General features: G+C 38.5%; 1 protein-coding gene across 10 annotated transcripts in view; it reads right to left on the minus strand.

Moving 5' to 3' along the window:
- The window catches only part of Rufy3 (RUN and FYVE domain containing 3), a 96,103-nt gene that overhangs the window by 6,751 nt on the left and 62,318 nt on the right, over nucleotides 1-27,034 (minus strand). For 7 of the 10 annotated variants that reach the window (XR_003848890.1, XM_008829336.3, XM_029561733.1 and 4 more), the window contains exons 5-15: nucleotides 26,713-26,836; nucleotides 24,283-24,344; nucleotides 23,195-23,260; nucleotides 20,068-20,137; nucleotides 15,135-15,227; nucleotides 13,034-13,117; nucleotides 10,565-10,732; nucleotides 9,366-9,463; nucleotides 4,537-4,656; nucleotides 2,951-3,047; nucleotides 636-700 (exon numbers count right to left, since the gene is read on the minus strand). Coding sequence is in view for 9 of the 10 variants with exons in the window: in XM_008829336.3 (XP_008827558.1) it covers nucleotides 636-700; nucleotides 2,951-3,047; nucleotides 4,537-4,656; nucleotides 9,366-9,463; nucleotides 10,565-10,732; nucleotides 13,034-13,117; nucleotides 15,135-15,227; nucleotides 20,068-20,137; nucleotides 23,195-23,260; nucleotides 24,283-24,344; nucleotides 26,713-26,836 (1,047 nt within the window). In the remaining variant the exon portion in view is untranslated. Of the gene's footprint in view, nucleotides 1-635; nucleotides 701-2,950; nucleotides 3,048-4,536; nucleotides 4,657-4,878; nucleotides 7,166-9,365; nucleotides 9,464-10,564; nucleotides 10,733-13,033; nucleotides 13,118-15,134; nucleotides 15,228-20,067; nucleotides 20,138-23,194; nucleotides 23,261-24,282; nucleotides 24,345-26,712; nucleotides 26,837-27,034 lie in introns of those variants that run through there. The other 3 variants (XM_008829328.2, XM_008829324.2, XM_008829344.2) reach the window with 2 other exon arrangements.

A 27,034-nucleotide genomic window follows, 5' to 3' on the forward strand; every position in this document is an offset into this window, starting at 1 on the left:
TTATTTCTAACCAGCTAAAATTAACTGTTAAAAGTCAGATTCCTTGAAATGATTCTATTGCTTTTCATAGCTGGCTGATCAGATGAACAGTTAAGAAGAAGGAATAAAGGCAAGTTGAGAGCCTTAAGACAGAGGAGAGCTAAGACATGGGGGAATGCAAATACTTAGTTCAAACTTGGCAGATGCATGGAAACAAGCCATGCTCAAATTTACTTATAAACTTAAGATTTACTAGTGCTCCATTTTCTTGAGATTTCCAACCAATAAAAGATAAATAATTATTTTTTTGGCAGAATTTTGAAGTGTAGCCCAACCTGGCCTTGAACTCATAATCCTCCTGCTTCAGCCTCCCAAGGGTTATAGGTGTGAGGTATCATACTCAAGATGAGAAATAATCTCTATGAGTGGTAATTTAAATTAGGGGATTAAGAAAGAATGGAGAGGACAGGCCACTCAACTGTCTTTCTTCTGACAGTTCAGTATATTACCTGGTTTCTTACTTATTCACCTTCTCTTTAACCTGTTTTTCAAGTTTCATAAGTCAGTGTCTGTGTTAATGTCCATGTATATCAAGAGCTCCCTTTCCCACCACCCCAACATGACTTCATAGTTTAGTTAATATGCATTAACAACACCTGTGGCTTTCTTCCAGGGACTTTTTTAGTTTAATTCTTTCCTCTTGAATTTTGTGCTTTCCATCCTGCCAAAAGAAAACAGCTCAATTCAATAATTGTCCACGTGCTAAACAATGACGACACTGCAGGTTTCCTCTGCTATGCCTTAGCCTAGCTGTATAGAAAGGGAGGAACTTTTTTTTTTTTTTAGGAGAAAGAACATAACCTTAAAGCATACTCTGCTCCTTCAGTTTTAAAATTACTCTGAATGAGTTTTCAATTAGTTATTTTTGGAATATTTTCTTTAATTTCTGAAATTCAAATAAAACCCCAAATGTGGCCTCTTTAGAAGGTTGAAATAGCAGTTACTTCTTGAGGAAAATATCTATATTCTGACTTATATCTGAAAAGCACAAAACTCAGCATAGCCCATCTACTGGAATGTGTAACCCTTTGAACACTCAGTCAAGAACTGCCCCACTGCTGCAACAATGCCCACAACCTGTAGGGCTGAGTTTTCTGATCTGAAGGACCAATGCAACATTCTAAGTTGCATCTCTACTCTGGCTGGTAAGGCACCCTCGACAGTTTTTAGGATCAACTTCTTTCTGTGGTACATATTTATATATACATAGAAAGAAGCTTAAATATGCTGATACACACACGCATGCACATACACACACACACACACACATCGGGCTGGAGAGATGACTCAGCAATTAAGAGCACTGGTTGCTCTTGCAGAGGACCTGAGTTCAAATTCTAGCACCCATGTGACTGCACAACATGGGTGCACTTACATATGTACAAGCAAGATATTCATACACATAAATATATATACATATTATATACATGTGCATATATGCATATACCGATGACTGCTCTGAATTGCAGCCCACCCAAAAGTGGAATCTGTGTTTTCAGACTACTCAAGCATAAAAGAAGAGATGTCAATGCAATGTTTACCTTCCTAGAAACCAAGTTGCAGGGCAATATAAGATTGAGAACCTGAGGCTGGAGAGAGAGCTCAGAGGTTAAGAACACTGACTGTTCTTGCAGAAGACCAGGTTTGAATCCCAGCACCCACATGGCAGCTGACAACTGTCCCTAACTCCATTTCCAGGGGATCCAATAGTCTCTTCTGTCCTCTGTGGGCACTGCATGACACAGGTGCACTTACCTACATGCAGGCAATACACACATACACATAAAATGAAAATAATAAAATATTTTAAAAAATTTTAAAAAAAGATTGAGAATCTTTATAGCCTTCTTGGAAAAGTAAAGGAATATAGATCAAGATTTTAAAACAACTCCTGTAGGTCCTTCAGATTTTATGTTCACTAAATTAAAGTAATAAAGACAGCACAGTACATAGTGGTTGTTTGCACATTTGAAATAGTAACGGGTACTATTACTATTTACTGTAATAAATAGTATACTGTATAATAAATTTCTATTTTTCATTCCTTTGTACTCTGTAGCAAATTAATATCTTATTTTCTAGAAATTTTAAATAGGAAGATTTTATATCCTGCTTTGTTGTATGTATTTAATATACAAAGGAGGCAACTGTTTGTCTGAATCAGACAGAAGTGTCTCATGCTTTTCAAGAGGTTGGCCCCATTTCCTGGTCACAGAGGTGACCTTACACAATTCTAGCTCCTTACCCCTGGTGCTAGACAGAGGTCATCTTTCAAGACTGTTCTATAGAAATTTCCACTTCTGTTCTTTTAACCATTGTACAGTACTTTCCTTAATTCTAGTCCCTGCCCCCCTCTCTTGATATAGGGTCTCACTGTAGCCCCAGCTGGTCTAGAACTCACTATGTAGACCAGGCTGCCTTCCGTCTCACAGAGAGCGACCTGCTTCTGCCTCCAGAGCACTGGGATTAAAGGTGTACTCCATCACACCAGGCTTAGTTTCTTTTCTTTCTAAAAGAAGTTCCTTAAGTAATATTCACACTGAAATCCTCATGACATAGAAAAAGGTATCAAGAAGCAAATTCACATTTGAGGAAATTCTGTTTAAGGGGAATGTAGGGCTCGAGGGATTATCATACCATACTCTAAAACTTAGCTGAATTCCAAGAAATACATGTTTATGATACTAGAATAATTTTACTTTAAAAGTTCAAAAGAAAAGAGAGTCACTTTTTTCCCTTCCAAATGAAAGCAAGTCAGGGAGAGGTCTTTTCTCCATTCTTAGCTCTGTTTTGCTGGCTGCATATGGCAAACCACAGCAGCAAAGCACGAAAAAAACCAGAGGGCCTAGCAAGCTAGCCTCTAAAAATTTAAGTAAAATCAAGAAAGGGAACAAAGAATAACAAATGTTACCGTGGTGGGTTCTGGCTTCTGGGCCCCCTTTCCTGGGGTACTCCTGTTTTGTGACCTCCTTTCTTTTTCTTGTTTCAGTTCTAACTCAAGCTGCTTCCTGGGACAGGTGGGAGAGGAAAAGGATGAACATTTTGGTTTATGCATTCATATTTTCTAAAGAATGTCATACTTTTCCTCAGAGTTACCAGAAATATATGGACAACCAAGCTTTAAAGTACTAAAATGCAGTGAAACTAATAATTAATGCTGTGACATGTAAAAATGTTTCACTTGTTTCTAGGGGGCTGATGCTGGTAGTGTTTTACATTAACACTTCATGAAGAGTTCTGGCCAACTGAATGGCATTTGTATTTATTAAACTGAATGACAGTGAAGCATTTAACAATTTCATGACATGGAAGTACAGGCATTGTATTTCTATCTGTATTGTTTAGCTGCTCTCTATAATTATGCTTGCAATTAAAATACCTATTTTTATTTTATGTGTATGAATGTTGTGCCTGCCATGTACACATAAGGGCATCTGTGTGTGCAATTCCTGCAAAGGCCAAAAGAGGGTGCCAGATCCCCTAGAACTGGGGTTGCAGACAGTGTTAACTGCCATGCAGGTGCTGGAAACTGAACCCAGATCCTCTGTAAGAGCAGTCACTGCTCTTATCACTGAGCCATCTCTCCAGGCCCTGGTCTCTATAATTATGTACTCAGTCCTCACTTATACTATCAGCCAGTAAGTGTTCTTGGTAGCTTTGTGTTTTAGAGCCAAAAAAGTTTTGAAGGCAGTGGCTTCAGCACTGAAGAGAGTCACATCTGAGAGATGGCATGGAAGAATACTTAATGGTTAGTCAGAGAAAGTTTTTTTTTTTTTTTTTTAAATCTTGAGACAGGGTCTTCCTGCAGCCTCAACTGGCCTGGAACTCACAGAGATCCACCAGCCTCTGCCTCTTGAATGTTGGGACTAAAGGTGAATGCTACCATGCCCGGCTCAGAAAAACAGGTTTTTAAAATGATAGTGTTGCTGCTTACTAGGTGAACTATATGAACTGAGACACACTGAACCCCTCTAAACTGCAATTCCAGCTGAAAATAGGGAAGAATATCACCTATTACAAGAACTGATCATAAGACATTAGGCACAGTAGCTTGAGAAGAGCTCTGTAATATAGAAGGCACACTGCAGGAACTGAGGAAATATTAACTATTTCCATTAGTGTTACATTGCATATTAGTTACATGTACTTGGGAACTTGGTCTCTAATTTCCTCTTTTTGTTTTATGTTTTGGAGACACAGTATCTTTACATACAACCTAAGTTGTGGCCAGGCCTTTTCTCTTTTAGCCTAACAAGTGCTGGTATCATAAGCGTGTACCACCACACCCAGCAGCTGATTCCTAATTATTTAATCACAAAGGATGTTGACTAGATTTTGGGAATGTTGATACAGATGAAGCTTTCTGAATTCCAGTTGTCAGGAAAGGGCACTGGAAAGATCAAGCCAAGATGGTTCTAAGACCTGGGATTCTCTTCTTGCTGTCTAGCCTTGGCATTACCCATGACCTCCCTGCTGGTTCAAGCTGCCCTTCTTCACCGCTGCCTGGTGAGTGCGTCCACTTCCAGCTGCAGACTGTTGATCTTGTCTCCAAAGTCCTGTTTGAAGAGCCGATTGTCCAACTCAGCAGACTGGCGGCCTCGCTCAGCCTGGCGCAATCTGGATGTGAGCCATATGAACTTGTGATAAAAACAAAAGCCATGGTGGGGAGGAAGACCAAGCTCACAACACAAAAGAAAACAACCCAAGAAAAAAGGTATGGAGAGACGGGAAGAAAAAACTGTAGGACACAAGGGAAGAATTATGATGGGGGTGAAAATGGAGAAGAAACAAATTCTAAGGAAAGTAAGATGAAGGTGAACCAGGCAGAGGAAAAGCTGATTTTCCATTTTTTTTTTTTTTATTCTAGTACTACAGTTTACAGCCATTAGATGATAAACAGTAAGACATCACTTTTTAGAAAATCCATACTGAGCCAACCTCAAGTACACAGTAATTTAGTTGAATTCATTTTTTTCTTTTGTTCTTATTTCCTAATAGATTTGGTACTTTAAATTTCTGTTTTATACATATAACTGGAACTTGCACGTGGGCAACTACCTTCTTATACATGGAATTATAATGATTTTCTGATCCTTTCCCCAGACCATATACACTAAATCGCAGGATATTCTATATCAACCCTTACCTAGGCTTCAGGTTATTACATAATAAAACCTGTCAAAGTCTGGCTGTCTCTTTCCCTTCCATTTCTATCAGGTGGTATGTGACCAAGCAGACAAAGAACTCAGCACTGGGATTCTTAAAATTCCTGACCACATTCTCTGGAAGATTCTAATGGATGCTTTCTTCTAAACAATAACTTTGCACCTATAATCATGTTTAAAAAGTGAAATATTTGGGCTTTATAATAATTTAGGGGCATGCTATGTATAATCTAAATTTTATTGATTTGATTATTCTTTTCAAATGCTCATAGAAAAGGTAACTCATCACCATAAAAGGTTGATGAAATGCAGAATGCAGTAGGAGCTTTATTTATACAGGTGCAAAATTGTTAAGAACTAAAATAAGTTCAGGACCACAGGATCTTCCATGAAGATGGCTCTAACATAGGGTCTCCTTGTCTTGATTTTGGTTCAAGCCTGTGCAAGGACCTATGAAAACGCACACGAATCTGTCATATTGTTAATTCTGGTTTGCCAAGAAGGTAAAGAATTTTAAGAGCTGGAAGCAAAGGAATTATCCTCGTCTCTACCTTACAGCTGAAAAGCTGCACAGCATACCAGAATGAGGAGAAAGAAACGGAACAAAAACCCAAACATTTTGCCGACATCTTTTGAAGGAATAAAGGCTCATTTATATAAAAGCCTATCTCCCCAAATCAAAAATATTTTTTTTTAAAAAAATCAAAGTATTTATAGGACTATTTACAATGTAAAGCCTAGAAAGGGTTAGAGCTGTGGTCACTTAGAAAAAGAAGCCCTGCTAATATTGCTTGTGGATATCTACTGAGGATCTTTATTTGGTACTAAATAATAATGTAAGTTTATCATTCTGAAATGTTTCTCTAAAAACTAAGTTTCCTAGAACCTTTAGCAAATCCCCATCTAAAGAAAAAGTACCAGAAGCTGTTAAGCAAGTTTTTCAGGTTAGGAACAGCAGGGAGGAAGTCGTCATTCATCTATTCTTTGTCTTTTTTGTTTCAGTAGGAAAAGCAGGGTAGGTTTGAAAAATGTATAGTACGTGTTTATAGGAAAGGAACACTTTTATTAAATCATTCTCTCGGAGCTACCTACTTAGGAAGTGGGATTACGGAGAAGGGCAGAGGTAGAAGATGACAAACATGAAGAAGGGTTTCTTAAGCTTCCACATTGTGATGTTAGAGTTACCTAATTACTAACTTTATCTCTATGTACTTTAAAGAAATGCAAGGATGCTGTTTTTCTTTTAGTCCAAAATCAGGAAGGCAAGAAAAAAAATTGTAAGCGACCTTGGTCACTGAGAATAGAAGTGCCATGAAATACTAAGTACTTATCCTTGGGCTGGGGTTAACCCTATATAATGCAAGAGAAAAGGGGCATGACCTACAGAACTACTTTAGAAGAGTCCAAGTTCACAAGAGTCACCTCTACTCCCTTACACTGCAGTGTCAGGACAGCTTGCTGATGCAGACACAAACACACCTGGAATCTGATTAGTATCAAGGATTGGGTTGTAAAGGCATCATTAACATAAGTATAGAGCTTTTAGTTTCCTAGGCTTTTAAAAAATGGTGTTTTTATTTATTGTGCAACCAGAAATAATTTCTCAGAGTTTATTTGGTATTTAATTAAGAACTCATACCAAATTTTCTAACTCTGGAGGAGAAAATAACAGCCACCGAAACCAAAACCAAACCAAAAAACCCCCAAAACCCAAAAAATCCAACCTATATTTCCAACTGATTTTTTTTTTTTAAGTCCAACAAATTCAAAGTCAACTTTTGGTGACATTTTATATAGAATCAAAGCTTAAATGCAAGAACTTTCAGATTTCTTCTTTTTACAATTAATGTGTGACATCAGACTTGTGAGGTGACTAACTGCAAAACGTCTAATGATGCTTTGGGATCAGTTTATTTGCTGCACTATTTAAGGTCTTTGCCTGTTTCACCAAATCTTTTTCACTAAATAAAATAAAAATAAAAATGAGTGAAAGGATAATGAGAAAGTGGATAAATAGGAAACACAAAGACAGTAAGAAAGTAAGTCAGATCAGTCATTATTGTAGATCTGTCTGCTTTAAATTCCAAGTAAAAAATCACTGAGGAACCGTTTCATACATTTCAAAAGCACAACCTAACGACCATTAAAATCAGTTTGTTAAATCATAAACATGTAACTGCACTTGGATATTTTCCTGTCTTATCAGTATCAATCGTACCAGAGGTTTCAACTTCATTTATGAATTTGCAATTAACTTTGGCATTAACGCTAATGTGCACTGTTGTTTAGGACCCTCCCTAGTGAAGAATCACCTAAAGGAAGTCACCCGTCCATCTCATTCATTCATTAATTCATTCATGAACTAAATTTATGCCTTGTACATTCAAGGCATGGTGACAGATCTAGTGACAGAATTTAAAAGACTAGTTAACTAACATAAGGAGCTCACACTCTCAGAATATAAGACACTTACATAGAGGCTATAAGGTGAAGCACATAGTGAGAAATGCCAGACCAGTTGTAATAGGGCACCTTCTTGACCATAGCTACACCAAGTTTAGGCTGACTCTAGTCTCTGAAATTATCAGGCAGTTGGCCCAGGATATGGGAACCACATGCAAGCTGGACCCTGGTTGTCTTGGGAACAGGTCAGAGCATCCTAGAGTGTTCTACTAAATGCTGATTTATGGCTTCTGTGGGTTACACTTGGCTTGCTTCTGCAAAATAGTAATTGTTGATTAATAAATAGAAATTATTTAGGGGACTCTTCACCTGTATGCTTGGGAACCTAAACTTTTCATTCCTGGTTATAGTTTCTCTGTACAAAAAGTATCCCACAACATTTAGAGGTTCCTAAGATAAAATTGCTATACAACAAACCCCCCCTAGAGGGAACTTTGTGACTGGTGAAGACAATGTAGAACAACAGTAAGATTGATTGATAATGTCTGTTTATGAAAGAGGAGGAAGCTGGTTCCATGCAGGTGGGGGGTTTGGATGGAAAATTGTATTATGTATTTCCTTGATAATGTTTGCTTAAGCTTGACGTACAATGATTGGCTTCTGTATTCTGCTTATTTGCCTAGCAGCATGACCAATATAAAAAGAGCAAGAGTGCTTAGGCTCGGTGCTGCACTCGGACCCTCTAGGAAAGACTGTAGCCTGGCTGTGTAGCCCGGCCATAATAAATCTTTCTTTCTTTCTCCAGACCCACCTGTCTGTCTGTTTGGGGCATTTGTGGATCCCAGACTATAACACATATGCACAGAGATAGACACAGGGCATCATTTCTAGCTGAAAAGAGGTATCAGAGGATGCCAATGTCAGGTGGTGGCATTTGAGCCTTCATAATTGGCAGAACAACCAGAAAAACGATGCATAGGAAACGTGGAAAGCACGTCCAGGGGTAGCTGAGTCTAAGAAAGGTGATGAATAGATGTCAAAGGTGGAAATACTGGGTGATCCTGATCCTACAATGCATTCAATCTTGAAGGCTCAAACATTTTTCTTTTTCTTTTGAGTCCCAGGAAAAGAAATGGTAATTTTAGGCAAAAGGAGAAACAGGTATCACAAGATACGCTTTGGGCAGAATTAATTACAAGTGTCGGTGGGAAACACCTGAGCAGAAGATGAAAACTCAAAGCTGGTGTTTAGGTCAGACACAGTGGAGTTGTTAGTGGAAGTTATGCAAGGATTCAGGGGAAAGAATGAAAAGAGAGATGAGAGAGAAAAGAGTTAAAGATGAGAAAGATCCACAAAGGATCCTTGGAGAACTACCTTTCAGGACCTTGACCTCATCTAGCACGAAAGTATTCAAAGACTTTAGTGACAAACAAAATCATACAATTACAAATACTAAGGGTCTCACTTTTTAACGAAATTTGTTCTGGAACTAACTCCAGGCCAGCCTCAAACTCATGGTAAACACACGTTTAAGAGTCCTTTCATACTTACAAGCACACTTGAAACAGCAGCAAAGTGAGTTAAGCTCTCATTTCTGCTATTCAGAATACTCAGGACATTTTAAAACAATGTTTCAATGACATCATGTAACATACAGAAAAAGTTTAGCCAACATGCCTGATTTAGGGTGGACGAATTCCTCTATTTCCTACTGGTTGGAATATATTCTGTGTGTTGTTAAAGAAGCAACACTTTTACCTTTGCTCCAGCTGTTTAATGGTAGCAGCCATCTGGTTAGTCTTCTCCTCTAAACGACTGTTTAATTCAGTTTTCTGTTTTACTCCTAAGTCTGAACTCTGTTAGAAAAGAATTATAAAGATCTCTAAAAAAGGTCTTTAAAAAATATAATGGCAAGTAGGAAAGAAACAGTTTTATATTTGTGTATTAGTTAATTTCCAAGTGAAAAAAAAGAAACCAAAAAGCATTTTTGCTAAAATCAGTATTGTTATAGGAAACCTTATCACAGTATCAGAAGGTTCATCAATTTATCGCAGTCCAATAAACACTAGTGAAATTTACAATGCAGCTGATATGCGAGGCTGGAGAGTAGAAATTATGGGATAAAAAGATTTATAGTCAATCTAGATTAAAAAATATTATGTTTAAATACATGAAAGGAAAAAAATATATATGATATAAAAGTACAAAGAGGACTCAGTGTGGAGAGGAAGGAGTCTAAAGGGAGGAAGGGAACATGAGATTAATGGGAGGGAAAAGAAAAACAAATCCCACAGGTACTCATGTGGAACCTAGATTTAAATATCTATTATTTAGATAACACATTTGGAAAAGGAACAGTAGGAGGAGGAAGGAGGACAAGGAGGGTCATGGAGGTGAAGATGAGAAAAGCACAATGATAAAGATATGCACAAAATGCCATAAAAACCCATTAATTGGGGCTGGAGAGATGGCTCAGCGGTTAAGAGCACTGGCTACTCTTGCAGAGGACCCAGGTTCAGTTCCCAGCACCCACGTGGCGACTAACAATTGTCTGTAACTCCAGCTGCAGGGCATCTGAGGCCCTCTTCTGACCTCCTCGGGCACTGCACGACATGGGTGCACCTAACATACATGTAGGCAATACACATACACATAAAAAATAATTAATAAAGAAGTATTAAAAGAAAAAACCCCATTAATTTGTATGCTTACAAAGAAAAAGAAAAAGAAAAGAGAAGAAAAAAGACTTCTCTTCCCGTGAAACAATGTGAAACATAACCTAGATTTTAAGGAACAGCAACAGAGAGTTTTATGATAGTGTTAAGGTAGTCTGTTGGTGGCTGGCTTCAAAATAAGATGTGACTCTTGCCCTGGTATCTGAAGTGTGATTCTACAGAACAGGGCAGGGGGCAGTCCCAGGAGTTCCCAGGGCCATAGTCTATTCATCTCTCCCCTACCTGCAGCTTAAAGGCAAGCTCATGCTTAAGAGCCCTGAGATCATCCAGCTGCTGTCGCAGAGACACCAGGGCATCCTGCTTCTCACAGACATCCTTCTCCAGCATCTTCATGGCCAGTTCCATCTCTTGTCTCATGCTGATCTGGATCTCTAGTTCTTTTTCAACATCCTGCCCCCAAAGGCAAATGAACTGTTTATATTCTTTCTTCAACTAAGTAGACATTGTAAAATTTCACAAGGTAGACCAAAACCCTCAGCATTGAATATTTTGGCAAAAATAAAAAAAGTTATTAAGAATAATAATTAGGCACTCAGGAGGTAGAGGCAGGCGGATCTCTGTGAGTTCAAGGCCTGCCTGGTCTGCATACTGAATTCCAGGGCAACTGGGGCTACAGGGAGATCCTGTTTCAAAAAGGCAAAAAAAAAAAAAAAAAAAAAAAAATTAGGAGGCCCGGCATGGAGATCCATTTTTTTTTTTTTTTTTTTTGAGACGGGGTCTCCCTGTAGCCCCAGCTGTCCTGGAACTCACTACGTAGACCAGGCTGGCCTTGAACTCACAGAGATTCGCTTGCCTCTGCCTCCTGAATGCTGGGAATAAAGGCGTGCGCCACCACGCCAGGCTGAGACCCACGCTTTAAATCCTAGTGCTGGGGAGGCAGAAGCAGATTTCTGTGAGTTCATAGCTGACCTATAGGGAGACCCTATCTTAAAAAAACACAAAAACAAACAAACAAAAAAAGGAATAGCAATTAGTATTAAGTAGAGCAGCATTTTTTCAATAACATACAAATCTGAAAAAACAGTAAGTCAAAGACTGCTGTTGAATGTGTCAAAAATATACACAGATTTGGCCACTTCAGTAGACATAAAGACAACTGGGTATTCTACAATGGAAATTTAAAAATTGTTACAGTAGTCAGCTTAAAACAAAGCAGCTGCAATTCTCCTCAAATTGAATGTTCTTGCTATATTTGAGACACTCTGGATCCCCAGAGTAACAGTTCAGTTACTGGGAATGGTTAAAATGGCTAAGTAAAATTTTAGATTCATTTAGTCAGAAACTTTTTTGTTTCTACCATTCTTACAACAACATAGATTAGCTGAGCAAAAATACAAAGGCATTTATGGTACCCAAGGCACACCCTGGATCTTGCTGGTTTTTTCTTTTTTTTTTTTGGTCTCTTACTGTGAGACAAGAATATGAAAAACCTTAAGATTTATATTATGTGCCACTTAATTGAGGCTCCCTCTTTAAATAATTATCATGATAGAAAATGAATCATACTACTTCTGAAAATTCTGGCAATATTATTCTTAGGATACTATTCCTAGGATACTTCTTATGGAAAGCATTTTAATATCTAATTACAAACACACAGACATTAAAACATTGTGTTTTCAGAAAACCTGAGTTTCTCCATACATTTTTAATTTGAAGTAACTTTTTAGTTCAAATCAAATCACCCTGTTTTTCAGCTTTCCCCATTCTCAGAGACACTGCAGAGGGTGGGGGCGAGGTCCTGTAGTTTGTCATATTATCTGGCTTTCAGGAAACATTAACATGTAAATACCAGGGGTTATTAATATACTGATATTAACACTTGAATAAAAACTGTTACAGGAATAATATTCCTTCTTAGACATTCTTTTTTTTTTTGGTCTTTTTGAGACAGGGTCTCCCTGTAGCCCCAGCTGTCCTGGATTCACTATGGAGACCAGGCTGGCCTCGAACTCACAGAGATCCACCTGCCTCTGCCTCCCAAGTGCTGGGATTAAAGGCGTGCACCATCATGCCCGGCTTCCTTCTTAGACATTCTCACGAAGATATATTTATAAGCTACATGCATAAATATATTTTAATTTCTAAAATAATCTTAATACTGGCTGATATTTTCCATTTATATCTAAACTCAAGAATTCATAAATAAATGAATAAATAAAGGTCCAAACTAAGAGCATGATTCATTCATCTATGATTAGTAAGGGGAAAAGAGCTGCCACCTCCAAGGATACAGCAGAATCTTCCACAGGGCAAGGACTGAGGTAGTAACAAGGACTATGACGTTTAAAAGTCCTAGCAGGGTACCATGGCACACATCTGTAATCCCAGAAGGATTATAGGCAGGAGGACTGCAAGTCTGAGGCCAGCCTGGACTTCATAGCAAGACCCTGTCACAAATAACTAAATAAACCAATATATGTTCTATATACCTAATATTCTATAATATAAACAGTAAAAGTAAAAAAAAATAACGATTTTGACAAATTTTGTGGTTGAAAATACTCAGAAAATGAATTGAGAGCTTCATAGGGAATACGGGTTAAAAGAAGCAGGAGCAAGAAGTGGTTTACAGGATTTATATGAATGCAGTGGAATTGATACTCCTATCTTGATCTGTTGAGCGAAACCTCGTCATAGGCCATTAGCTTTGCATGTGTTCTGGGCTGCTAGAACTCAAGCTAAGTTTACCAATCGCAATTGTGTCTCCTCCTTTAAGTGCTTCCTTGCTTCACTTAGCGCTTGCCCTTCTGCCGTTCTGTCTTGCTTAGGACCCTTGAAAAGATAAATAAAAGATGCATATTTAAGGATTTAAATATGCTGTATCAAATTAGCAGATGCAATAAGAAATTCAAGTTGAATGTACTTTAAATGGCCATGTGGAATTGGGAGCTTTCTGCCACTTTACTTAAAATCCTAAAATGTGTCACCAAAATAGGTGGAGAAGTTCTGAAAATTGGCCTTTGAAAATAATTGTATAGCTGTGTGGTGGCGGCTCATGCCTGTAATCCCAGCACTTGAGGCTGTGACTTTGAGGCCAGCCTGGATTACAGAGTAAGAACCTGTCTCAAAACAAAATAAAAAACAAGGGGCTGGGATATAACTCAGCTGGGAAAGTGTTTGCCTGACATGCATGAAGCCTTAGTTAGCTTCTACCCATAGTACAGCATAAAACTGGATGTGGCAGTTTATACTGTAATCCTGGCACTTGGGAGGTGGAGGCAGGAAGAGTAGGAGTTCAAAGTCATCCTTGGTTACACCTTTAAGGCTAGCCTGAGTTACATGAGACCATGGTTTAAAAAAAAAAAAAACAAAAAAACACAAGGCCGGGCGTGGTGGTGCACACCTTTAATCCCAGCACTCGGGAGGCAGAGGCAGGCAGAACTCTGTGAGTTCAAGGCCAGCCTGGTCTACATAGTAAGTTCTAGGACAGCTGGGGCTACAGGGAGACCCTGTCTCAAAAAGACAACACCCCCCGCCCCCCAAAAAACAAAAAAAACCCAAATCAAAACAAAACACAAACAAATGGTGCTGGTCTCAACTGGAGAGCTACATGTAGAAGAATGAAACTAGAACCTTCTCTCTCATCTTGCACAAACCTCAACTCCAGATAGATCAAGGAGCTCAACATAAGACCTGATACCTTGAATCTGATAGAGTAGAAAGTAGGGAATACATTTGAACTTATTTATAGGCACAGGAAAGGATTTTCCCAATGGCATAGCTGGATCCCGAGGTCACAGAAGAGTAGACGCATAAAGATAAAAGAACTTTTAGAGATAGCAAGACCGGCAGCAGCAATACAAGATATCAGCGAAATTACAAGAGACAAAACAGAGAAATTTACATTCATACCAATCAGAATATTTTAGTTGATAGATCAATTAGAATATTCCCTTAAAGTAGTACTGTCATAATTCAGAACAGTTATGGTATCTGGCCATCCCAAGGGCTAAAATCAATAAACTATGTTCCCCCAAAAGGATTGAACTCAGCTGTAATACCAGTACTTAGGAGGCAGAGGCAGGAAGATCTCAAGTTTGAGGTTGGTCTGGGCTATGTAGTAAGACTGTCTCAAAGAACAACAACAAAAATACAATAAATAAAAAAAAGAATTATACAGTATATAAAAAGGTTTGCAAAAACGCAATTAAAATGTATAAAAAGCTTGGTACTTTAAGGGATTAAGTTATCTAGAGAATTCATTTATGTGTTAACTCTTTCCCAGTGTTACTTTTAAAGAACAGTAGCACAGTGTAAAATAGTAATATATTTGCTATCACAATTTTAACAGCTAAATACAATATAAATCATTAGCACATAAAAACAAGATCTGAATTAGACTTTTTGAAAGTCTCTAAACACGTGTAAGCTGCAGTTATGCCAACTAGTATATTGTATAGGAAAAGACATGACCCTCCATGAACTGCATCCTGCACTTGGTTATGCATAGAGTCTAGGCAAAGCAGTGTGCTTGACACATGCCAATGCCTGGGGCCCCTCTAGATTTCTCCCTATTGTTCACCACAGACGTCTTCTTCATGAATATTTTTTATTTTATTTATTTATTTTTATATGTATGGGTGTTTTGCCTACATGTATGTAAGTGTACCATGTGCATGTAATGCCTGTGGAGGCCAGAAAAGGGTGTCAAGATCTCCTGTAACTGGAGCCACCATGTGGGTGATGGGAGCCAAAACCCAGATCTCTGCAATAGCAGCATGTACTCTTAACTGCTGAGCCATTTCTCTAGCCCTCTCCATGAATGTTTTATAATCCAGCAAGGATTTACCTTCCGATTGGATTCCAGTATGTAGGAGCTCTCTTCTTTGACTCGTTCCATTTCTTCTTGCAAGGTAATGATTCTGTTGTTTGCAACCGCAAGCTGTTAATCAAATTAAAAATAATAGTTTAGTCTTCTTATAAGCCAGACAGGTGGTACATGCCTGTAATCCCACTGGAAGCTGAAGCATGTCAGTTCTAGTCACCCTGGGCTACACTGTGAGATCCTATTTCAGAAAAATAAATGTTATGAGGAACTTAGAAGAAATATCCTTAAAATGGGTAAAATAAAAATAAACACTTTGTGACATTGCTGCTTTTATGTGAATACTTTTACTTTAGATGTATATGTGATATGTATGTATATGCATATGTGTACACATGGGTGTACAGGACTGTGCATGTGCGCTTGTGTGTAAGCCAAAGATTGATGTTGGGCATCTTTCTCTATCATTCTCTACCTTAGTTTTGGATACAGGCTCTCATACTGAACCTAGAGCTTGAGTTTTGGCTAGAATGGGTGCCAGGGAGGCACAAAATCTGCCGTCTCCACTCCAAATTGTTAGGGTTACAGATGTGTGCTGCCACTCCCAGCTTTCATGCTGGTGCTGAAGATCCAAACTCAAGTCCTTGTGCTTGCATAGCAAGTACTTTACCCACTGAGTCACCTCCCAGTCTTGGGAAACCTTTTTTTCCAGGCCCAAATGTTAGGAAGGTTTAATTGAAGACAGCCTTTTATAGACAGTTTGTCAGTATATTTATTCAGAATACTTCTAAAATGTTTAGATAGAGTGAAAGCCTATCTCAAACACACACAGCAGTGAAACACTGTCTTAAAAAAAGGCACTTTGTGCCATGGAACCATGTGGTGAATCCTCCGAATGACCTTTTATAGATAATTCTGAACGATTAAAGAAAGAGTTCTTACCCTGAAAGACCCATGAAGCATTGAAAGATTTTTCATTTCAGCATTTCAGAATACCATGTCTTATCAAGGCCACATCATTGCGGCTTGAAACATTTTTCCCTTCTTTACAAGTATAGAACTAAGTTTCCTGCAAAGACTGTGAAGGCACCTGAGTGAGGCCAGGAGGAAGGATTAAGCAGGCTCCTCAGAATGGAGTGGGGGGCTCCTTTCTGTCTCTCTGACTGCAACTGCAGGTTCTGCTCAGTTCCTGTTCTAACTGAATATTGAGGAGTTTGGGCTCAGGCACTTTCTGGAGGCAGACCTGAAAACCTGCTTATCTTTCTACTCAATGGGTTTATGTGTAAAAAAGTAATTCTGGACATAATCTATGCTCTAGACTCAAGTGGGTCCTCAGACAAATCACTCCAAGATCTCAACTTAAAAAAGATTGGGAAACCCGATTTCAGATGCAGACCCAAGCGAGTGTTCTAACTAATTCAGCTTTATCAACAGTAAAGTGGATATTTATGTTTTAATTTTTGTGACACTGGTTCAGAGTCAGGAGGAGGAAAAGAGGACATTTTATATAGAAATTTAAAATGGTCTTCTTATTTCAAAAAATGAAAATGGTTAAGTCAGGCCTGAATCTCTTTATCTGCTTTCTATAAAGCATGCAAAGTGCTTACCTATCTTTGAAAATTAAGTTTCAAGAAAATAAAAGTGGGCTTGGGAGATGGCTCAGCAGATGAAGTGCTTGCTGCCAAAGCCTATTGATCTGAGTTTGATTCCTGAAATGCACATAAAGGTGGAAGGCGAGAACCGACTCCACAAAGTTGTCCTCTGGCTTCCACAGTACTCATATCCACATGTACACATCATATACATATACAATAATAAAATAAAAAGAAATGTCATTAGTAAAATGAATGAATGAATAAATAAATGAGCATCATCAGTGTGATAAATCTAAGTCACAAGGACAATTCTTGTGAATCAATGAATAAGTTTCATTTATTGAATACTTGACATGTGTTAGGCACTGTTTTAATGTGCATTAATTCATTTAATTTGCACAATTTTATAAAATACTATCATGATTTCTCTTTTCATTTGTAAACCAAAGAATGAAGGCTTAAATATTTGATACAGGATTGGAGAGTTAAAATGTAGAAGGGCTAGAACACAAACCCACGTGGTTTAACTGTCAGATTACTTCAATAAAGTAGCAGCAGAATCTCAGCAAAAAGTGTCTGTGCTGGTAGGTCATGGTGGCACATGCCTTTAATTTCGGCACTTAGGAAGCAGAAGCAGGGGAATCTCTGTAAGCTTGAGGCCAGTCTCATCTACATATCAAGTTCCAGGGCAGTCAGGACTACATAGTGAGATCTCATCTGAAAAAAAGGTGTCAGTGATGACTTTAAAAAAAAGCCCTAATTCCAAAGATTCTTTAAAAATTTTTTTGATTTCTTATTATTTTATGTGTATGAGTATATTGCTTGCATCTATGTAAGTGCACCGTGTTGTGCAATGCCTGCAGAGGACACAGGAAGGCACTGATCCCCTGAAACTGGAGTTATGGTCAATTATTAGCTACCATGTGGGTGCTGGGATTTGAACTTGGGTCTTCTGCAAGAGTAGCCAATGCTCTTAACCTTTGAGTCATCTCTCCAGCCAGATTCTTTAGTTTTTAATATTAAAAAAGAACCTTTTAAACTGGGCATGGTGATACACAATTGGGAGCAATAGGGAGGCAGAAGCAGGCAAATCTTTGTGAGAGGGAGGCCATCCTGGTCTATATACCAAGTCACAGGCCAGCTAGGGCTACAGGAAACCCTGTTTCAAAACAAAAAACAAAAACAACACTAACAAAAAAAAAACCATTTTATTGATTTTTTTTTTGTGTGTGTATGTGCATGTTCATGTGTGTGTATATATGTGGCATGCATGTGGAGGCCAGAGGACAATTAGCAGGAGCTGATTCTCTCCTCCCACCATGTGGGTTCTGGGAATTGAACTCAGGTATTCAGGCTTGGTGGCCAGTGCCTTTACCCACTGAGCCATCTCACTGGTCCTTTGGTTTCAAAGATTCATAACCACAAAGTTTTGAGATACATAATTTAAGAGTCTTCGTCCATGAATGAAGCACAGAAAGTTAAGAAATAAAGCATTTAAAAAATAGTAACAAAGCTGGGCGTGGTGGTGCATGCCTTTAATCTCAGTACTTGGGAGGCAGAGGCAAGTGGATCTCTGTGAGTTTGAGGTCAGCCTGGTCTCCATAGTGAATCCAGGACAGCCTGGAGCTCCAGGGAGACCCTGTCTCAAGAAACCAAAAACCAAAAACCAAACAAACACAAAAAAACCAAACCAAAACCAAACTGGTAAAGAGCACATACTGCTCTTCCAGAGGACCCCAGTTCAGTTTCCAGCACCTGTGTCAGAAAGCTTACAACTGCCTGTAACTCCAGCTGCCCCTGAGGATAGCTGCATTCACATGTGCACACAACACACAATTAAAATAAAATACAATTATGATAATAGCCTGGTATGGTCGTGCATGCATTTAATCACAGTTCTCAAGAGGCAGAAGCAGGCGGATCTCTTGAGTTTCAGGACAGCCATGACTATAAAGTGAGATACCATCTTAAAAAAAAAAAACCAAAAACAGTGGGGACACATAATCCTAGCACTTTGGAGTCTGAGGCAAAAGGATTAAGTTCAGTGCTAGAGTGGGCTAAACAAAGACCCTCTTTCAAAAACTGACACACAGATATACACTCTCTCTGTTTGTTCTGAAGAAAAGCCGATTGATTAGCATATATATATAAAATTTTCTTTTTGTCTTTTTGAGACAGGGTCTCCCCATAGCCCCCGCTGCCCTGGAACTCACTATGTAGACCAGGCTGGCCTTGAACTCACAGAGATTTGCCTATCTCTGTCTCCAGAGTTCTGGGACTAAAGGCATGCGCCATCACGTCTGGCTAGATTAGCACATTCCTTTTTGGTTTTTTTTTGTTCTTTTTGAGTCAGGGTCTCCCTGAAGCCCAGCGAAGAACTTGCTTTGTAGACTAGGCTGCCCTAGAACTCACAGAGATCTGCCTGCTTCTGCCTCCTGAGTGCTGGAATTAAAGGCGTGTGCCATTCTTAATCAGTGCTTTAATTCTATTTTATTTAAACCAAGTTTACTTCACTCCAAGTTTACTTCAGTGTATATGAGCAAATGAGTTTTGCAATCTGGATAATTTTACTTAAGATTTTCATAGAAATGTCTAATTCTATTAAACAAAACCTGTAGTTTAGCCTTTGTCAAGTTAGGAAATATCTACTTACTAATCAGATGTCAAACATGAAGTTAATTTTCTCTTATTTTAAGGATTTTCCTTAGAGTTTTCACTTTGATACTCTTATCTAGTCTTCAGAGAAATTGTGGGGTTGAAAGGGGAAGTATAAACACCCTCACTGCTACTGAGGAAACCCGGCTTCTCAGGGGTCAGCTGACTGACTTAGGAGGACATGACTTGTAAGCAGTATGACACAGAGCAGGGATTACTGGCTGTCTAACCAGTGCTGTTTGTGTTATGCATCCTAAAAAGATAACAATGCAGGCAGTCATGTAACTTGCCAGTTTAGAACACACAGATCAGTGCCTGACACAAAGAAATCTTTGTCTAAAAAAGGTGGTGGTAAGGGGGAAGATCTTTGTCTTTGTGTAGTTGTACCACATGAATAGTGCCCAAAATATTTACTGAATGAATAAATTATAAGTATCATACTATATGCTAAATACTTACTCTACACTAATCCAGACAAAATGCTCACACGAAGGACACTTAATGAGCTGGGTAGCAGGCTCGGTATAGTACCACTAGGAAAATGAGGACCTGGGCTAGACTGACTGCGCAATCAGGACAAGGAGTTATTTCCTGAGTAGGTATCTCAATGGTCAAATCCTTCATTTCTAGGAGGGCAACAGAAATTACTGATTTCACTAATACATACTAGTAAATTTTATAGGTTAAATAATTTCCAAAACACTTACCTCCTCTGTCAATTTAGTGTTCGACTTCTCTAATGCATCTACTTTTGCCTGAAGGTTGTTTACAGTAGCACTACCAAGAGAAGAAAAAACATGATTGTTTCTTCTGAAAAGCAGAGCAACGGCCTGGACTTGCCTTCTTAACACTCGTCACACTTACCATTCTGTCCATCTAACATTCACAATGTTTTTCAATTTTATTTTTTGAAAGTTTAACTACTAATTACACCAAATAGGGTTCATTGTGATTTTTTCATACATGTATACAAACATGTTGATCTTATCTATACCTCAATACCTTCTCTCATGCCCACAATTTTTGATGGACTCGTATTTCTGAGACAGCGTCTGCCTTAACTGTAGCGTCTTTGGCAGTGGAGTTCATATTCAGCATTGTTGAGTGAAATAAAGGAGCATGCATTACATGACAATTCTGAGGTTTACCTATATATTACAATAACAGCCTACGTGTATATGACTACTCTTCTAAATGGCTTCATTTAACATTAACTCATTTAGTCCTTTCAAAGACATTTCTGTTAGGATCTCTAACTATAGATAAAGAAATCCAAGTATGGAAAGACTAAAACTCTCGTCTAATTTCTCTGTCAAATGGAGCCATATCTTTTCTTGATGGATGTTTTCACAGGTTGTTATTGTCATGCTTACTTCTTGGTCCCCAAAGAAAATGTGCTTAAACTGTTCTTGAATTTATTAGCTGGAACCAAGGGTATTCAAAATTTATCTTGATACTAATAGAGGACCCTAGGCAGGAAGAGAAGAACTCAAAGGACCTTTAGTAGCCATCATTTCCTCAGCCAGCATTTGAAAAATAAGCACCAACATGTCAGTTTTCTCTGAGACAAAGAGCACAATCAGTGGTAATCTCGTGGAAGAAGACAACAACAACAGCAAACTCAAAGTAAAAAGGAGGCCAGTTTTAAGCACTATCATGGGAAATTCCCAAGCTGCTCATAACTCATTTTTAAGTGCTGGTCTTCCTTGGTTAGATTAAAAATAAGCCAGCAGTGGCCTTCCAGTTAATGATAAAAAATCTGTAAGCTGTCTGTAGCAAATTGCAAGGTTAAAGATAAGCCAATGGCATGGACTTTAAATCAGTTCAAAGTTAACAAATTAAAAGGTAAAGATCTGTTAGCCATTCCTTCCCAGCCCCCAGCTAACACAAGTAGAAGGTGAACTGACAATAAATCAAGTTAGCTATTATTCCTTTTATCTTACATATAGCCTCACTTCTAGGTTACCCAGAGCAACTCTTAGTCAAGGACAAGGCTAAATAAAATAGTATTAAGATTAAATATTTCTTCCTTGGTTGGGCCCTACAGGGTGGAATGCTGTGTTTGTGCCGAAGGTCCATCTTACCCTGGAAGGAGGGCAACATTGTAACCCTTCAATAAAATGACGAGGAACTGTTCTGGGCACAGTTCTTCCCTTTCCCAGAGTGCCCTATTTAACCTCCAAGGTGTATCTTTTATTTGTATACTATTATAAATTTAACATTTTCCCCTTCCTCATCTTAGCAGCTGCCAAGATCTGTGGCTTTCCTGCCTGGTGTTTTCTCCTGAATTCCAATAAACTGTCTTTGAGTTCCCTTCTCAGTCCATCTTATTTTGTTTATTATTTTTATTTTATTTTATTTTTTGGTCTTTTTGAGACAGGGTCTCCCTGTAACCCCAGCTGTCTTGGAACTCACTATGTAGACCAGGTTGGCCTTGAACTCACAGAGATCCACCTGTCTCTGCCTCCCAAGTGCTGGGATTAAAGGCATGCACCACCATGCCTGGCTTATTATTTTTATTTTATATGTATGAGTGTATTGCCTGCATATATGTAAGCACACCAGTGTCATGCAATGCCCATGGAGGTCAAAGAGGGCATTGGATCTCTTGGAACTGGAGTTATGGATGGTTGTTTGTCGCCATGTGGGTGCTAGGAATTGAACCCAGGTCCTCTGCAATAGCAGGTAGTGCTCTTAACTGCTAAGCCATCTCTCTGAATCCATTTTTTAAATTCTTTTATCAGTGAGACCCCAAACCTGCAAGGAAATGCTGCCTCTAAATGACAATGCTAATATAACCACACTGTAAATCTCAAATTAAGAATGATCCTCACAATAGAAGTTCTATAAGCTAGGAAGTTTCATAGGCTACAAGCAGGATAATAATCAATGGCTATTTAATTATCCTTCTGAATTATTCAGCAGTATTAGCAGAATTATTTAGCATAATAACATCAAAGAACTTGAGAATGTCAATAGCTTTCGGGCTGTGCTTCTTAGGGCAGAGAAAACTTGCATGTTCTATAGAGTTTTTGGAATAACTGTTGAGTATCTGGTAAATTAATGGCAGTAAGAGTAAAGACAACACCGGTTAGTGATTAAAAACTTAGAGTTTTGACGGGCATGGTGGTACATGCCTTTAATCCCAGCACTCAGGAGGCAGAGGCAGGTGGATCTCTGTGAGATCCTGGTCTACATATTGAGTTCCAGGCCATCTAGGGCTATAGGAGATCCTGTCTCAAAAAACTAAAAAAACAGAACAAACAAAACATATAGTTAATACTATTAACTCAGTGCATCAATGAGAAATGCAAAGGAGAAAGATAATATTAAAGGAATTAAATGGATGGTTTATCTAAGATCAGTCCTGCAGTAGGTGACTTTATCCACTGTACCGAGGGCTGCCAATTCCAAATATAGGTGTGATTTTTTTTTTTAAAATTCTATTTTGTTTGATTTTTGAGACAGGGTTTCACTATGTAGCTATGGCTGACCTGGGACTTGCTGTGTAAATCAAGCTGGCCTGGAACTCAGAGAGATCCACTTGTCTTTGCTTTCTGAGTGCTTGATTAAAGCTGTGTACCACCACACCCAGTATAGCTTATCAACATATTTAATCACTAGAATTGTAATTTCATAATAATCTTAATTGCCTTTCACTAAAAGTCACCAAATCAATGAACTCCCATTTATCCAGTGTTCAACTCTGCTTGGCAATAGAAATTCTCTGTACATTTGTGAAATACTGTTTGACTTGATCCTTATTGGTCATTGTTTTATGCTTCCCTTCTCTCTCAACAAACCCCCAATAAAAGTATTTTGTTCATTCTTTACTTCAGATGTCTGTTGAGTTCCTCAACATAATTCTTCTGGTCCAGAATTGCAGTAATCTGACCATCCCTGGAGGAAAAAAAGAGGGAAGAAACAGATAAATAACAGAAATACCAAGATGTCATCTCTCACCCCAACTTTTCATAAGACCTGAGACTACTGATGCGCATATACACGGAACCAGAAGTTAGACTTGAAACGATCCCTTTATCGACATTAAAGACCCAGTGGTTTAAAAGTGAAAAATAAATCTACGTTAATAAGGCTTTCATAAATGTCAAGATTTTTTGTTTTCTTTCTGTTTCGCTTTATTTTGAGACAAGGTCTCACTATGTAGCCCTGGCTGGCCTGGAACTCAATATATAGACCAGGCTGGCCTGGAACTCACATAGATCCACCTGCCTCAGCCTCTCAAATAGTAGGATCATAGGTGTGGTACTCCCATGCCTGCCTACATTTTCAAGTCCAATATCAAGCTAAGGAGAATTACTGGGCATGGTTGGTTCATGCTTTTGTAATCCCTTCACTTGAGAGGCAAGAGGACAGCCTCAAATTCAAGGTCAGTCTGGTCTATATTTAGTGAGTACTGGGTTATTCTGGGCTACAGAATAGAGACCCTGTTTCAAAAAATCAATCAAAACAAGATAAAACAAAATGATACAGAGAATTGGATTTATTTTATGCATCTTTATTTTGCCTGGCCCTGAACTACACAGCAGGAAAATCATTTATTTAAAAAAACCCTTTTAGGGTTTAATTGTAGGTGCAATAACCAGATATTTTTGTCAAGACTTTATTAAAGTTATAGAGTCAAAAATTCTTTTGGAACTGGGTATGGTGGTGCAGACCTTTAATCCTAGCACTTGGGAGGCAGAGGCAGGTGGATCTCTGTGAGATTGAGGCCAGCCTTGTCTCGAGTTCTAGGCTGACTAGGACTATAGAGAGACCCTGTCTCAAGAAGACCAAAAAAACTAGCAAACAAAATTCTTCTAGGAAGTCTGCTAAATCAGTATTGTTGCAAACTCTGAATTCTACCAAAGAAGAAAATATACTACATCAGAAAAAAAGGGACTTGGTTTCTTCATACATACCCTTCACTACCTTTACTGCTGTTCCCATCCTTGAGATACATTGAAAAATCTATAACTCCAACCTACAGAGAAAATTTTCAGATATTAATATAAAACTGATACTTTTTCTTTCTTTTTTTAAAAAATATTTTATTTATTATTTCTATGTGTATTTGTGTATTGTCTGCATGTAGGTAAGCACACCCGTCATGCAATGTTTGCGGAGGACAGAAGAGGCTGTCGGATTCCCTGAAACTGGAGTTACAGACAGCTAACAGCTGACATGTGGGTGCTGGGATTCGAACCCAGTTCTTCTACAAGAACAGGTAGTGTTCTTAACTGCTGAACCATCTCTCCAGCCCCATAAAATTGATACTTTTCCCAAGGCATAAAACAATGCTTCTTTCTAGGCACTCAAAATAGTAATATAACTATGACAATAGCCAGAAATTTACAATGAAATTCAGTATTTTACTATAAATACAATCGTAAAGTAAGAAATTAAAAGTGTCAAGATAGGCTGGAGAGATGATTCCACATTTAAGAGCACTGGCTGCTCTTGCAGAGGACCTAGGTTGGGTTCTCAGCACCCACACGGTGGCTAACAACTGTATGTAACTCCAATTACAGGGCATATGATGCCCTCTTCTGGCCTCTAGAGGCACTGCATGACACTGGTACACCTACATGTATGCAGGCAATATACTCATATATAAAAAAGAAAAATAAATAAATAAAATTTAAGAGTCAAGTTAAGTCAAGTGGGGGCTGAGGATGTGGCTGAACAATGTACAGTGTATAATGCTTTAGTTCCAGGTCCAGCACATCACATACAAACAAATACACATACACATACCACATACACATACATTCCCCCCCACCACACACACACACACACCCACCCACCCACCACAGACAAGTTCACAACTAAGACAGTCAACAAAGCACTTAGCATTAAAAATCAGGTTTAAACTGTCTTTCTATTCTACTTCTTCCAGGCATTCTTCTACTGACTTTTTATTTCTTTCTATGAGTAACTTTTAAAAACTAAATTTTTAAAAATTAATTTTTATTTTATGTGTATGAGCGTTCTGCCAGCATGTAAGTATACCATGTGCATGCAGTGCCCACCAATGCCAGAAAAGAGCACCAGATCCTCTGGAACTGAAGTTACAGACCATTTTTGAGCCTCCATATGGGTGCTAGGAACCGAACCCCAGTCCTCTGCAAGACCAGTTAGTGCTCTTAACAGTAGAACCATCTCTTCAGACCCTTAAATCTAATTTTTATTCACTTACAAAGAACTAGGCTTCATTCTGACATCTTTCAGCGGCCGGCCTCTATTTCCCCTTCACTCTCCTCACTTCTGCCTTCTCACCCTGAACTTCCTTTTTCATTTCATGTCACGTGACTTTTAGTCTCCCCTTTCTCAGCATCTCTAATTTCCGTTTTGTGGGTTTCTATCTAGTTTTATAGTTTAAAAAGTTATATGTATAATATAAAAACAATACCTACTCCCTTGTAGATACTTCAGAAAATACAGAAAAACAGAAATAATTTAAAATATCCACACCCTCAGCCACCCCAAGATGGCTGCTGCTAACACTGCTGTTCATTCCTTCCAATTGTCACCCAGAACACTTTCATTTTTCAAGACTTCCATTTTATTACTCAATTTTCTTTCTTAAAAAAAAAAAAAAATCAGCCAGGGGTGGTGGTGCACGTCTTTAGTCCCAGTTTGCAGAGGCAGGTGGATCTCTGTGAGTTCAAGGCCAGCCTGGTCTACATATGAGTTCCAGGCTAGCTTGGGCTACAGGGAGACCCTGTCTCAAAAAAAACCAAACCAAACCAAACCAAACCAAACCAACAAAAAAACCAACAACAAAAAATCCACAAAAACAAACAAACAAAAAATCAAACCACATCCTTTTCTATTTTCCCTGAGTAAAATATAATAGAAACTCACCAAAGTATTTCATACAGATGAGATGAGAAACTGTATTAGTGAAAACATGTTTATTATTGGGCAATTAACCGATGCTGGGCTCTGTTCAAAGTAAACTACATTTATGAGCAATAACCCTATTAAATACTCGTATTTTTATCTGTATACTAAGAATCTGAAAGCACCAAAAAACTTACAAAATATATTCAGCTAGAGAACGAGGAAGACAGACTCTGAAATGACATAGCTGGGCTTCAGAGCCTTTACTCTCAGCAACTGCACAACCCCGGCTTTTAAGCCACACCCACACAGTAGAAGAATTACAGCTAAGACAAGAATTTGAAAAACACAAAAACCTACTCTTCATATTAACATCAAAATGAAAGGAAGACCTCTTTATGATTCTCAGAGTTTCCTCTAACTTGGCTGATGTGACCTACTCAACCCAGACCCCAGGGGCACAGGAAACAGTGACACACTTGGTTATGTGCATGTTCTTCCCATACCTGAGAGTCCAGATCTTCTCCTTTCATACAGAAATTGGCATCGATGACATTGAGACCCACCAACAGACCAGCAATTATAGCTCCTTCTTCTTCCATCATGAGGGCATTGGGTTCATAGAACTCACTGTAATGCAAACCCACAAAGCACTGTTACAATAAAACCCCAAACTGAAGCCATGGAAACATGAAGCAAGGAGAAAACCTATCGTTAAAAATGGTCATCTCTTATGATACAAGAGAGAAACAATGCCTAGCCAGTCACGAAAACCAGAGGGAACCATATTATTCCTACAATCTACTGACAAATTATACATAAAAGATC

The sequence above is a fragment of the Nannospalax galili genome, unplaced genomic scaffold (assembly GCF_000622305.1).
Source record: "Nannospalax galili isolate Female #2095 unplaced genomic scaffold, S.galili_v1.0 scaffold50, whole genome shotgun sequence".
Lineage (NCBI taxonomy): Eukaryota > Metazoa > Chordata > Mammalia > Rodentia > Spalacidae > Nannospalax > Nannospalax galili.